The sequence below is a fragment of the Lygodium microphyllum genome, chromosome 13 (assembly GCF_053477565.2).
Source record: "Lygodium microphyllum isolate KBCC chromosome 13, Lygodium_microphyllum_v1.1.10, whole genome shotgun sequence".
Classification (NCBI taxonomy): Eukaryota; Viridiplantae; Streptophyta; class Polypodiopsida; order Schizaeales; family Lygodiaceae; genus Lygodium; species Lygodium microphyllum.
The window spans coordinates 43,468,494-43,483,616 of record NC_141147.1 but is presented as its reverse complement, the minus strand read 5'-3'; the positions used below and the strand labels follow the sequence as shown (position 1 = coordinate 43,483,616).

The window sequence follows — 15,123 nt, the reverse complement described above, 5'->3', positions numbered from 1 at the left end:
GGATAGGACTGTAGTTGAAATCCAAGCTAGTTGAGCAGACCTGACTGAGGGCAGAGATGTTCTGAAGCTGATTAAATCCCAGATCCAAAAATTTTAGCCTTGAGCAACGATGCAGGTTAGCTGCTTTGGCAAAACGATTTCTGCTTAGATCCATGTATTGAAGTGCAGGAAGTAACTGCAGAGACTCATCCATGAGAAGCATCCCATTAGAAGCACAGGAAACATATGCTAAGCGACTCCATACTTGAGCATCCTTGATTTCAACAATACGCTCCGTGAAAATATGCCGAAGAGCGTCCTGAAGCATGACAGCATTGAGAGAGACTAATCACTGCATGTACAAGCAGGAAACACTACAGCACATTTTAGAACAAATGATGCAAGCCTCACTGACAGCTGAATTGTGACAAATAAGCCTCTCCAGGATTGGCCTGAGTTCTAGCAATCCTCGAGCTGCCGAACTGGAAAGATCGCATCCTCTGAGCTCAAGTGAACGCAACCGTCCAAAAGGTGAGAGTGTGACTGGTGAAGGATCACGAGCAGGAGTGGGCAACACAGATACTACCTTCACAGCACTCAACAAGTTTAGAACACGCCTCAGCTGCTCCAAAGCGCGATGATCACCAAGATCAGCAATGTATGCCCGCAGGTAATCCACAGGGGCTCCTGCACGTATCCTCTCGAGCTCATGCAGTGCATCGAGCCGTGTTTGGACATAATGCAGGCCAACGGGATTAAGCTTCAGGACGAGGTTGCCATCCAGTAAAGCTCCTGCCTGTTCCTCCACGAATCGGGATAAAAGGTCCAAATAGCGATCTCCTGTAAGGATTGCCATCCCCCGAGGCAAGTTTTGGAACAGACAAATAGTCAACGTACATTGGATTCGACTGAAGAGCAGAGAGGACTCTTGAAACAAGAAAACAAGCAGCCTGCGTCTTTGAATATGAAGTCAGGTTGTAGAAGGAAGGTGCTGAAGCTCATGGAACAAAATTTCCGACCAAATCATGAAGATTTCACCCCTGGAAGACAAAAACTGAAACTGCTCTGGTTGAGGAGCTCTATGAGAAGGAAGAAAACCCTAACTCCAGGGGATTCCACCTTGATGGCAATCAATTTTTTATGCTGCTTCAATCTGGTTTCAGGCGACACGCATACGCTCTCTCCGCCATTTCAAGAAGAAATCGGAGGATCGCCTCATGCCAATAGCTAGTGAGAGTTTTCAAAAACAGCAAAAACTGCACGACTGCGACGGAGAGAAAAGAGGGAAAGCTGTGTGGCAATCGATGAGGAAGTCTCGGAGAAGGGTGAGGTGTCCCGCTTACACATGAACGCGGGCTGCAGCCGTCATCGCCATAGCTAAGGGAAGGGGTAGAGACCCCCCATGCAAACTGTTGGTATTCTCAACTAATCATAGGCTAGGGCCAAAACGAACTGATAGAGCTTCATCATTTCTTTGATGCTGATTCCTTTACAAGCACCATGAACCCATGCGTGTGAGTTTGTGGATGCCTTGGGTTAGGGCGGCTCTAAGGCTGGTTCACCTATATGTCATAAGATCTCATCTACCAAACAAAAAGCTTCGCAACAAAAGAACATGTTGGTTTCAAAATTAAGCGGTCTATATGTCACTTCTTTCTTGTGTTCTACCATGCACCATCAATATTGTGGCCATGCTTGGTAAATAGCTCATAATATCTAAGCTCATTCTCTGTAATTTGATAGAATTTGTATAGAACACGAAGGAGATCAATCCAACGTGCAGGCATTGCCTCAATGTTAACAAGGAAAAGGTGACCTTGAGAGCATGCACTTGTGTCTCATTTATGCAAACTTTCCATCACTTGAAAGAGCTAAAGGTAAGTAAAGTCAAAAGTGCTTGTTACAAGTCTTCTCGTGCAAGGGCTAAAAGACCATGTCACCATTGGTGTGGACTCTCGAAATTACTACTTTTCTTACAACTTGTTTGTCACCCTAATAAATGTAGTCGAGGTTCAATTTTTTGTCCATCCCGCATAAAAATAGCCATCATCTCACTGACATTGTAAACTACAGAGCATCTACATGATGTGTTGGCTTCCTTCTAATTTGATTGTGTGAGCTTGCCAAGTAGTCAACAATGTAGAGTACAATGATCTAGCATGTAGTAATTCGAACCTAAGACTTGAGCTTTTAATGTTAAGGGATAAGTATAACAACAACATTTGATGCCCTCTAAGAGTGAACATGTCACCCAATGTAAGGGTAATATTTTTCTTATATAGATATGGCAGATATGTGTTCTTTTCTTCAAACTTGTTAAGCTCCTTCTCATTTTTTTGCATGCTTGAATTTTTTATATTGAATAAATCCTTTTAAAACTATTAGGATCTTGAAAATCGCCATAGGCCAACCAAAGTCATGACTAGGTTGGTATAATGGCAACTCCGATCAAACCCCAGGAGCCATCACAAACTAACACATCAGCAAACTAGCTTACTAAAGTATGTATAAAACTAGAAAAAATTAACACAACATTGGGCGACCGCATGCATCCTTATTGGAGTGTTGCCCTTTCTTGGCCTCTTTACCCTAATCCATTTGTGATAGCCTAATGGAACTGAATAGATTGAACAATGGGATTTCTAAAAATCTACTCAAGTAATCAAAAGCATTTCCTCAAATATATCTGTCTAAGCTTGCCTTCATGACATGATTAGGCCTTGTGGTGTCATTCTATTGACCCTTAATTTCAAGGCCTTAACTATGGGGCCATTTTATTGAACCTTTTAACTCCCTAAAGCTACTTTATATTTCTTTTGTTGGCTTCCTAATAACAAACAAAATCTACATAGGTGAAGAGGAAAAGTAAACCTAAAATTATTCTTGAAACATTAAGAACAGGTAAGAGGAACAATAGTTGAGTAAAGTTAAGAGTCAAAAGGCTTACATAGAGATTGAAAGCAAAATCAACAATAACTTTGTCCATATTAGGAACATGTAAAAGAAACCAAGCATTGGTGAAGTGGCCTTGTTGTCTGACTCTATGGGAAAACTTAAGAAGAATCAATTGGGTGAATCGATATGTGCTAATAGAGACATTTGGAGTGTTCTATTCTTTCAATTGTATGTAGAGTCAATTGGGTGAATCAATATGTGCTAATAAAGACATTTGGAGTGTTCTATTCTTTCAATTTAATGGAGCAAAATATAGATACAACTAAATGAAGATGTAATCATGATTGATAGGATCTCTTTCAACTCTTTAATGTGCTCTCACCATGAGTATTATGAGTTTAAAAAACATTAATGGAGACATCATTATGCAATAAATTATTTGAATGATGTAGACAACACTCTATAATAGGCTTTTTATGTAATGTGAAATAAAGAGTTAATATTCAACTCCATAAGAATGCTCAATTAACAACTTTTGTCTTATTCCCATAGGCAACCTTTTACATGCATGAGCATAAGAGAAAGGTTTATTCCTTATAAAACTTACATGCAATGTAAATCCATTTCGTTACACACACACACGCACACGTGCATGCATGCACGCACGCACGCTCGCGCGCACACACACACACACAAAAGAGAGAAATAGAGAGAGAGTGGCCATCACATGCATTATTAGCTTAAATACCATTTCTATTCCTAAGATCCTAGACTATGGTTAATACCTACAGCTCTAATAACAATTCTAAAGCTTAACAAACCCTCGAGACTATGTTTGCACCCCAATAACTTGCTTCCAAGTCAACAACATGCAAGTTAATAGCATTGAGCCAATTCCAAACTTTCAACCACAAATCCTTGGCAATTATGCACCCACATGAAACATTATATGAGTCATCATCTTTAACCTAGAAAATGGACATAAATGCCCGTTTTAGTAATCTATTTCTTGTTCACAACTTGGCAAAGCAAGTCCTTCCTTGACAACATATTAAACTAATAAATGGAGTAGCCTTGCACACTTCATGTTAGCTTAAGCATCCATAATACTTACAACTTCAAATTTTCTAGCCACTTAATTGTGACATCACAAAGTACAATTGATCTAGATAGCTATGTAATTAGAACTTCAATAATTTTGTTGGCCTTCATTGTTTCAAAGGCACTCCTCAAGGTATCTTATGTGTTAGAGATGAAATGTGTATCTCAATTCAATACTTCCAGTGAGCTTTACAATTTGTTAAATGGCCTCACCTATAAACTTTGTGTAAATGGAAGTTTCCTTGAATTAGACTTTGGATTTTGACTTTTCCAACTCTTAAAAGTTAAAGTTCATTAATTGACTTAGATATAGTTGGGAGAGTTCCTTCAAGTTTCAAACATGTGGTAAATCATGCATTCTAAAGATTTGATATAGGATTTTTTCTTGTTTGGTTGAAATTTTTTTGGCTAGAGTCATTAAGTTAAAACTATTACATGAGATTGGTTTGTGCCTAAGAAAGTCTAAAGAAAACTTAGTATGATCTAAATCCCAACAAATATCTTCCAACAAGTCAAGTACATTATGTATAATGCTCCAATCTATTCTTCTTGTTTTGAAATAGAATGCATGTAATAACGTGCAATTAAAAAAGGGCAAGCTTGCTAATGCAATTAAGAGTATGCAATCACAAAGAGTGAACCTTAAGGTAAGGTCATTCGGAAACCTTTTAAGTGACACACAAATATTGTCTTTTTCTTTAATAACATGGAAATATTTGTTCGTGTTTCCAAGATACTCTCGTTAGCTAAATAGAACAAAGAAGTTGCATAAGATTCTACAAAGCAATATTGTTGTAATTGTACCTTTGGACTTTTTCAAGAGCTCGAGAGACAATTGTCTCATGTAGATCATTCCATGCAACATAGAGCACGATTGCATATTTGCATGTCAAACTTATGTTTTTCAAGTAACAAAGTTGGTGTTCCATGGAACTCACAATAAGAGCATGAACAAATTGTAAAATTATATTTTTTGTAGTGTTTTACACCATTCACACACTTAGCATGTAACGTGGGTTCTCACACTCTTTTTGTGTGGAAACAAAAGAGACATTCACTTATAATCAGTGATATTGAAGGCTTGATTCAATATCACATCTATGAGAAGCAAGGAAGTCCTACAAAAGGCATCAAACTTTAATACTTGAAAGAATACATACTTCTTTTCAACAATGTGGAACCACCATATGAATCCTTGAGGAAAGTCATATTAGGTCAATATAACTTATTAAAGGGTTCGCATAACACATGATACACACATAGCTTATTAAAGAATTTGGAAGGGGATGAAAAATTGGTCCTCCTAGGTGAAGGTATTAGAGACACGCCTAGTACATAACACCACTCCAAGAGTGCTTGTGAATTGTTTTGACAAAGGTATGGTCTTTACCCATGATGACTAGAGGAATGTGAAGTTTTTATACATCTCACAAGGAAGAGGAAAAGTCTCAAGGCACAAAACCAAACCCATGGGTAACAACCATGCTAAAGCACATAAAAAAGGTAACCTATATAGGACCTAGAGACACACTCACTACAATCACTATTAGCAGCCATGCATGCTTTGTGCATACGGAACACTAGGTTGCTTTGATTGTGAAGTTGCCACGAAGCAGTGAGCGAAGTTGCCATGCAATAGCTCGACGATCTATTTCTCCTATTTCTCTCTCCTCTTTTCCCTCTCAGTTTTTAATTTTTTTCTTTTCTCCATATTTCTTTCTCTCTCCCCCAATTCCCTATGTCTAATATTGTTTTTCTCTCTTTGCCTTTTATTATAGTTTATTTTCTCTCGTCTCCTTATTCTCTTTCTCTCTCTCACATCAAACATAAAACTAAAAGCAAATTATAAAATTTATAATATAAAACATCAAATATACATACAATCTCTTTTATGCATCGGACTTATAAAATTTTATATATACACAAAGTTGGATCTCACAAGTTTGAAGTTCAAGTCAAACATTCATCTCTCTTTCTCTCTCTTCTCACCTCTCCCTCCTAAAATTTTCCACTCTATCTCTCTCTATTTTCTCTCTCTTCTCACCCCTCTCCCTTGATTTTTTTATTTCTTCTCCCTTCCCACATTTTCTCTCTCCTCTTTTCCCTCCCCCTCATTCTCTCGCCTCCTTTTTATCTACTTTTCTCTCCCCCTTCTTTTTTCATTCTCTCTTTGCTCTCTCTCTCTCTCTCTCTCTCTCTCTCTCTCTCTCTCTGTGCCCCCCAAATCTCTCTGTCCAATTTTTTTTCATTTTTTCTCTTCTCACCCCTCTCTTTCTTTCTCTTCCTCTCAATCTTTTTTCTCCCTCTCTTTCTCTCTCTCTCTCTCTCTCTCTCTCTCTCTCTCTCTCTCTCTCTCTCTCTCTCTCTCTCTCTCTCTCTCTCTCTCTCTCTCTCTCTCTCTGTTTTTTTTCATTTTTTCCTCTTCTCACCCCTCTCTTTCTTTCCTTTTTCCCTCAATCTTTCGTCTCCCATCTTTTTTCTCCCTCTCTCTTCCCTCTTTGTTCTCTCCTCTTTTTTCTTTTCTTCCTCTCTCTCTCTCCCCTTTTTTCCTTTTCTCTCTCTCCCTTCTTATTTCTTTTCTTCTTCTTCTTCTTCTTCTTCTCTCTCTCTCTTATATTTTTTTCCCACTCTTCTCTCTTCTCTTTCCCTCTCTTTCTCTTTTTTTATTTATCTCTCTATCTCCCCTCTCTCCCTGCTTTTTAAATTTTCTCCTCTTTTTTCTTTGCCCTTCTCTCCCCTCTCTCTCTCCTACTTTTTCATTCTCTCTCTTTTCCCTTTCTCTCCTACTTTTTCATTCATTTTTCTTCTCTCTCTCTCTTTCTCTTATTTATTACTTCTCTCTTTGCTTCTCTCTCTCCTCTTTTTTATTCTCTCTCTTCTTATCTTGCCCCTCTCTCCTTGCCTTTTATCATTCTCTCGGTGTGGTCATATTCTCTCTCTTATTTTTTTCCTCTATCTCTCTCCCCCCTCTCTCGTCTCTTCCCTCTCTCTCTCTCTCTCTCTCTCTCTCTCTCTCTCTCTCTCTCTCTCTCTCTCTCTCTTTGTTTTTCTTCTTTCTCTCTGTTAAATTTTGTATTTCCGCTCTCTATAACTCTCTCTCTCTCTCTCTCTCTCTCTCTCTCTGAGTATGTGAAAAATTATGTTTAAAAATTTTTAATTTAAAAACTTTTAAAATATATAATTAAAAATAAAAAAGTAAAAATATATAATTAAAAATGAAAAGTAAAAAAATGAAGACATTTCAAAGCAAAAAGTTTAATCTAATGTAGAGAGAGAGAGAGAGAGAGAGAGAGAGAGAGAGAGAGAGAGAGAGAGTGAGAGAGAGAGAGAGAGAGTGAGAGAGAGAGAGAGAGAGAGAGAGAGTGAGAGAGAGAGAGAGAGAGAGAGAGAGAGAGAGAGAGAGAGAGAGAGAGGGGGGGGGGGGGAGCCTATATGTGAGAGGGGGGGGGGGGGGGGGGTTTCAATAAAAAGGGGAGGGGGAAGAGAGAGGGAGATATTACACATGAGAAAGAGGAACCTACAATGAAAATAATATAGTAGTACAAAGTAGAGTGAGATTGAACTCATTTCAACCTAGGAGGGGATTATCTTTACCCACTATCATTTGTGGAGCTTGATACTACACTTCTCATTAGCTCTAGGAGGACAATATGGAGATTATAAAAGTTAATTATGACTCATACGTAAGGTGAAGGTCTAAACAAAGGTTAGAGCATAAGGCCAAAAGTAAGATTCATGAAAGCACCATTAAGGGTGATACAATAGCAATCTTTGAACACCACAAAACTATGTCATTGTAATAAAATCTGCATATGCCATAGGAGCCACATTAATGATTTTGTCGTCATCATAGAATCCTTAATCCTTGTTTTTGAAACAACCCATTCATCACGCCGTACATGTATTATGTACCAATATGCAGGTTCCTTGTGACTTTGGAACCACCATAAATTTCTTATTGTCTCAACACACCGTTGAAAATTCTACTAATCAAACCACATGGCCAAGAAATCAATTAATGAGTTTTTTTTTGGTAATATGGTATGATCCAAAACATATGTTCAAGAAATCATTTATTAACAAGTAATAAGTAACAATACACCTAATTCCTTTGAGAGGTCCTTCCCCCCATTAGTCAAAGGTCTCTTTTTTGTTTGCATTGTAAGATTCATTTTCGAGTTCAATGATTGTCATCACTTGATGCTAGGCGTATTCAAGATAGAAATGAAAGGCTCACATGTGATTAAATTCCACGTGGATTTGTACTTTAATGCATAAGAATAAGACATTGCAAAAATCTCCAAAATCCACATTTTTTATTTTTGTCAATTCATAACAATAGTTGATGGTGCATCTTTTAAAGTTGTATATGAGACAAATACTAGCAACGTTGAGGATATCCCCACATTTGTATAACCATACAAGCACTATATTACTTTTTGGCATTTGCCCAAGAAGAAGCCATTACGTTGGCTTAGAGTTTGATAGCTAGCCTTATATCTTCTTCTTCTAGAATCTCCTTTTCTATGTGCAAGAAAAAAGCAACCTTTAAAAACCATTTTCAAAACTTTTACACAAAGGACAATGGCGGGAACTTGCTTCCACTCAGGTATCCTTCTTCTAATATGTTGTTTAGCCATAATAAGTCTACAAAGTAGGCAAAATCAACCTTGGCAAAAGAAGATCAAAAGAATAGCATTCCATATTGCCAATACCAACCTTGAAACTTATTAGAGAAAGCAAAATGGTAACTTGTGTTTTAAATGCATGTGCCTTCAAGAACCAATTCTATCTAGTAAAGAAGGAATGGGCTTTAATCTCAAAATAGAAGTGCCATTAAGAGAAAGCATACTACCATCTAAGCAAGTCCAAAATCTTAGAGAAGTAGGGAAATCTTACTTTACTTTGGAAGAAATTGAAACTAACCATGCCTCTCTTGTCCCCTCTCTTTGGAATAAGAGAGAATCTATCCTTAAGCTTGAAGGGTTTGAACCAATCTAGTATGTTCATATCAAAGCATCATATCAATCATTGAAAATTAGGCCACACCTTACCCTTAATAGGGGCAAGTAAAATCTAACTTGGCAACAAGATCGCCCATGGCAAGAAGGAAATTATTTGAAGCCACCTTAGACTAAATTTGATAGTTCTCTCAAAAAGGGAGCCAAATTCTAAACCTCCATGATTTTTTATAGCCACGATCCTAGCCCAAGAATGGCATACTTGATGGTCATCTTGATGCCACATAAAGTTCTTGAAAACTTTTTCAATCTCTTCCCAAGATTATTTGCAAAAAGCAAAAGTCATTGCAACAAACATAGTGGAGACTATAAAATATGCTTTAAACTAGTTGAATAGAATAGGATAAGGGAGTACTTTTCCAAGGGTTCATTTCAGCTAAAATGTTTGGGAACAACCTATTGGATCTCTACTTCATAGAAATGCCAACATATACAAGGTGATTCAAATGCTTAAAGATTTTCCTAATATCAATATCTCTTTAAGATAGAAATGGGCACCTTCTCTAGAAAAATAAAGAGTTAAAACCTCAATTTTCTCCTATTGACAAGTGGGCCCAAAACATCAACGTTTCTATCCATAAATATAAAAAATGTTAGGAATGCTCCCAAAATCTTCCTCAATAATATGAGCATTGTCATCGACAAACATTTAGCTAGCAAAGAAACTACCATTAGATAAAGGAAGCACTTTCATAGCCCTAGGTTTAGACCAACAAAGCTCATTTATATTTTTTACTAAAGGATTATAAATAACAACAAAAATTAGAGGAGCTAAAGGGCAACCCTATCTAATAGTTGTGTAGAGATGGGAGGAGCCCTTAAGATATCCATCGATGAATGGTCTAGTAGAAGAACTAGATAAAGAGCTTAAATATACTACAAAAAATAGCATCTAAACCCATCTTTTTCAATGTCCCATTTGAACCTTTCATAACCCTTATCCAATTCCAAGGAGCATAACAAAGTTATTCCCCAAAGAGAGAGAGAGAGAGAGAGAGAGAGAGAGAGAGAGAGAGAGAGGATCAAATTCAAAGTAGCCTCTTGTATGCTCCTTCAAATAACAACACCAATTTGCATTTCATGAACACCTTCAATCAACTCATGTTTGATTTAGAAGCTAGAGCCTTAGTTGGAATCTTATAAGAAGCCTTCTACAAAGTAATAGCCTTCCAACCCTTGCAAGTTTGCCTCTTGGGATTTTTTGGAATCAACTTAATGGCCCCACTATTGGTGAAAATAGAAATGTCTTAGCCTTTATTGACTCAATTTAAGAAGTTACATAAGTTTGCTTTTCAATTATCCCATAAACATTGGAAAAACTCAATGCAACACACATCTCCCTTTGAAGGTTTTCCTTCTTCATAGTAAAAAGGAGGATCTAGGTGTAAGGTTTAATTTATAGAGAAGCATGTGTTTTATGGGATAGGAAGGTTGAACCTCCCAAGATTTTTGGACTTCATTGTTTCAAATGGGATCGAAGTTGTGTGCTCAATTAAAATATCATCGTTACTTAATTCTTACTATGTTTATAGAGGACGATGAAAAAGTTAGTTCACCTACTAATGTTTTTGTGAAGGAAGACATATAACTGGCACTCAAAACAAATCAAACAAAGTTTTTGCTACTCTATTGCAAAGAAGTAGAAGGTTGGTAGTGATGATAAATAAAATATGCCTCCTTTTGAGAGACTTTAGAAAGCAAAAGTGGTTCTCTCTCTTAGTAGTGAAGAGAAAGGTAGAAGTTTGGTGGTTTGCTTTAAAAACTTTCTTGGAAATGATAGAGTTTTATTAATGTATACTAGCGTTCTGCGCGCGCTTCGCGTGCACAGAACGCTAGGCCGCTTCGCTGCCTCGAAGCAGCAAGTGAAGTTGCCGTGCTATCGCACGGCAACTTCGCTCAACAATCCATTTCTCATCTTTCTCTCTCCTCTTTTTCCTCTCTCTCTCTCTCTCTCTTTCTTTGCCTTCTATTTTAGTTTTTTTTTCCTCTCTTGGTTCTCTCTCTCTCTCCTTTTTTTCTTTCCCCACTTTTATTTTCTCTCTCTCTCTCTCTCTTTATTCTCCCCCCTCTCTCCTCTCTTTTCCTTCTCTTTCCCTCTCTCCTTTTTCCTTTTTTTTCTTCTTCTCTCTCTCTCTCTCTTCATTCTCTTTTTAAAATTTTTCTTTTCTCTCTCTCTCTCTCTCTCTCTCCTCTCTTTTCCTTCTCTCTTTCTCCTCTATTTTTTATTCTCTCTTTTTTAAATTTTATCTTTTCTCTCTCTATAATTGTAACGTGCCCCTTTGTCCACTTGTGGGACATGTCTTAGCAGCCCATCGGGAGGAGGGTCTAGAAGGCTCCGCCTGGCACTCGCAGGGAATGACGTAGGGTTTGCGATCTAGGTCTTCCCGAGTCTGCCCCGAGCGAAAGTGTCCAGCCGTCCCCGCTTGGGATCGACCTGATGTCAGGGTTCCTTTCCTATCAGCAAAGTCTCCAAGAAGGAGCTAGCGTCAAGCTCTAGTTGTACCACTTTGCGTAGGAACAACGGAGCCGATGCGGATTCATGCTGCACTTGGTTCATGGAGAATGGGAAACGAGAGGGATGCGAAACTCAACCTCTTTGCCGAACGGCATAGTCCCATTCCTTTCCCCTAAAATAGAATAAACCGGAAATTCTACATCTACTGATACTAGGTCTTCATTGTCTTATTATCTCATCATTCGAGAAAAGTTCCCAGCTAACCGGGACCACTCTTCCGTAGGACGGACCTAAGTCACATCCACCACACTTTCCTCAGTTTGCTTTAGTTATCTAATTACCTAACACATTACGTTTTGACATGCAAAATCAGCTTCCTTAATTAAACAAATTAATCATGGGTTCCTTTACGTAACTTAGGCACTGACACAAAAACAATGCCAAGCAAGTTCCTTTTTCTCTAATAACTGCTCTTTATTTATAAAAATCTTGGAGTACATCCAATATCACGCCCGAAGGCCATCCCAGCAATCTACAGGATTGCTGCTCCAAGTTCTGCCCGTTGACTAGTAGAGGGGCCTCAAGATCCCATCTTGAGTCACGTCGGCCTCTTTTACGGGATCCGGAGGCAAGGGATTTACAGCCAGAGCCTCCCCTGGCACCCAAGCGTCCTCCCACTCCAAGCAACACCCATGGAGAGACCTCTCACGCGGGTTAGGTCCATGTACCCGGCACGACTAATAACCCCCTTGGATAGGGCCAGGCAGACAGTCGGAGGTAACTCTTCCTGCCTCTCCCTCCAAGCTTTCAACCTGAAGTATTAAGTGATTTCCTTGAATTAGTTCCTTGAGCAAAGAGATCAATTAATGTACCTAAGTACAAGCACAAACATTTCGGAGGTCGTTTGTATGACTGACTGCTAAGGTGTGACTCCTTTTTTTTCCTAGATGCTCCCAGCATCCGATCTTGGTCTTTTCGCGACTTGGCAAGGTCCCAATACTTTCAAACAAGATACGCAAGCAAATGGTCTTGGTAAGTTGACTTATACTTGCCATTTTCCCTTGGGTTTTACCTTAGGGTATCTTAGTTCCTAACTCAAGCATTAGCTGGTCAGTCAAGGCAATGGACATGCCTTATTCGCAACCCAACCAAGGGTCTTTTAATCTCTAATTCCAACCAAGCTTCGTTAACACACATGGCAACACATGATTCTTCATTTAGACTTTCAAGATGCAATCTAGATGCATGCGATCCTTCCAATTTTCTTAGTGCGGTTCTATGCACGATTTCCCAATCAACCTTAACCATCGTGCACATTGTGCATTTAGTTTAGTTGTACCTCCTAAACGACCTTTATCTCTCTTTATTCTTGACAACGAGTACTTATTTCTAATGCACCGGAACACATGTGACTTGCGTCTATGAAAGTCTAGGGTTTTGTTTAATGATGCAAGTGCATCTCATGAACAGAAATTAACATTTCATGTGTTTCTTTTAACCATGATTGCGAGATGTGAATTCTAAATGACTATTCATGCACTGAACTGGTTTAAAAACTATCATTTTATGTGAAGTAAGGTGATAACCTTATCATTTTATGTGAGTAAAAGCTATCATTTCATGTGAGGTAAGGCGATAACCTTATCATTTTATGTGAATTCCAAACTCTTCTGTTCGTGCATGCAATTTAGTTCTTAGAGTAAACAAAACCCTAAGACTCATTCTTGTTCCATGCACAAACCATTTCATCTCTTCCACAAGTAATATTACTTAATTAATTTTAAGGCTTAGAACCTGGGCTTGATTCGTGTATGCTGCATTGGTCGTTCCACTCACCCCTCCAGCATTACCGGTGGCTTGCGCGCCTAAGCTTCCCGCGACTTTCTTCTTGGAAGCCATTCACCTCGCGGAGATTGGGCAGTCTGGACCCTAACGGGTTTCGGGTTGTTTGGGTTTGGTAGGAAAGACCGTTGAATGGGGTCCTTCGTTGAGGGAGTGATTTGGGTGTGGCTTGTTTGCGGTTACCAACTCTCACTCCCTCTCCTTCCCTCTTTCCCCCTCTCTCTCTTCTTCTTCTTTTCTCTTATTCTCCTACTTTCTCTCTCTCTCTCTTCCTCTTCTTCTCCACTTATTCTCCTACTCTCTCTCTCTCTCTCTCTCTTTCTCTCTCTCTCTCCTCTATTCTTCTCCTTCTGCTCCTTCCCTCTCTTTCTCTTCCTCTTCTCTTCTTTTCTCCTTCTACTCTTCTTCTTCTTCTTCTTCTGCTACTTCTCTCCTCTCTCCCTCTCCCTCTTCTTCTTCTTCTTCTACCTCTCTCCCTCTCCCTCTACTTCCTCTTCCTCTACCTCTCTCCTACTCCTCTTCTTCTACTTCTCTCCCTCTACTTCTCTCTCCCACTCCTCCTTCTTCTCTCCCACTTCTTCTCTTCTCTCTCTCCCTCCTTTTTTCTTCCCACTCCTCCTTCTTCTCTCCCACTTCTTCTCTTCTCTCTCTCCCTCCTTTTTTCTTCCCACTCCTCCTTCCCTCTCCTCACTCCTTCTCCTTCTCTTCTCTCTCTCCCTCCTTTTTCTCTCCTCACTCCTCTCCCACTTCTCCTCTTCTCTCTCCCCCTCTCTCCTTCTCCTCTTCTTCTACTTCTCTCCCACTCCTCCTTCTTCTCTTCTCTCTCTCCCTCCTTTTTTCTTCCCACTCCTTCTTCCCTCTCCTCACTCCTTCTCCTTCTCTTCTCTCTCTCCCTCCTTTTTCCTTCCCACTCCTCCTTCTTTCTCTACCCACTCCTCCTTCTTCACTCCTCCTTCTCTTCTCTCTCTCCCTCCTTTTTCTCTCCTCACTCCTTCTTCTTTCTCTACCCACTCCTCCTTCTTCCCTCACCTCACTCCTTCTCCCCTCATGGCTTGAACCGGTGGCAATCAGGGAGGTGGTGGCTTTGCTTGGAGGACCCCGAGAAGGGTCCCACGGCAACTAGTAAACGGGGGGGAAGGGTTGACTATCGTCATAGGCCTAGGGCCATTTCCATAGATGGGCAGGGGAAAAATGCCCAGTCGAAGGGTCCAGCAGTGTCGGCAGCGAGGAGAGGGGGAAAACCTTCTGTCGGAGGTCCAAAGGCCCTGCACGACTGCTGACGGAGGGGGTTGACGTAAGGGAGGGGGGCCCAAAGCCTCTGACAAGCCGTCAAGTGAGGCAACAGCTGACGGGGGGGTTGGTGGCGGTGTGTGGACCAGCGTAACCTCCTCTCTCCCTCCGCCTGGGGAGGGGAGAAGCCTCCCGAGGGGAGGAGGTAGGTGGCATGGCCACCCCTCCACCTGGAGGTTGCATGCCTCCCCCCCATCATCCACCACTCCCACTCTCTCTCCCCCTCCCCCGACTGGTGTTGGCGGGGAGAGAGGGGGGAGTAAAAAATTTTGAACTAGTGATAATTTTTTTAAAAAAAATCTTTAAAATTTTTTAGGGGAAGGTTCCTATGGCCCATTACAATAATTCTCTCTACATGTTCTCTCTCTCTTCTTCTTCTTCTTTCACTTTCTCCCCCCCTCTTAGTGTCTCTTAAAGTATGTAAATTTTATCTTTTCCTTATATATAATTCTCTCTTTATGTTTATATTCTCTCTCTTCTTCTCTCTCTCTCTCCGTCCCCTTTTCTTCTTCTCCTCTTTCTCCTAATTTTTCTTTTTTT

General features: G+C 39.8%; 1 protein-coding gene across 5 annotated transcripts in view; it reads right to left on the bottom strand.

Moving 5' to 3' along the window:
• The window catches only part of LOC148026563 (uncharacterized), a 63,111-nt gene extending 58,313 nt beyond the window's left edge, over positions 1 to 4,798 (bottom strand). For 2 of the 5 annotated variants that reach the window (XM_087691004.1, XM_087691005.1), the window contains exons 1-2: positions 395 to 1,961; positions 41 to 298 (exon numbers count right to left, since the gene is read on the bottom strand). In XM_087691004.1, coding sequence (XP_087547130.1) covers positions 41 to 298; positions 395 to 835 — 699 coding nt within the window. In that variant the 5' untranslated portion in view covers positions 836 to 1,961. Of the gene's footprint in view, positions 1 to 40; positions 299 to 394; positions 1,962 to 4,779 lie in introns of those variants that run through there. The other 3 variants (XM_087691007.1, XM_087691003.1, XM_087691002.1) reach the window with 3 other exon arrangements.
• Positions 4,799 to 15,123: the final 10,325 nt, after the last annotated feature.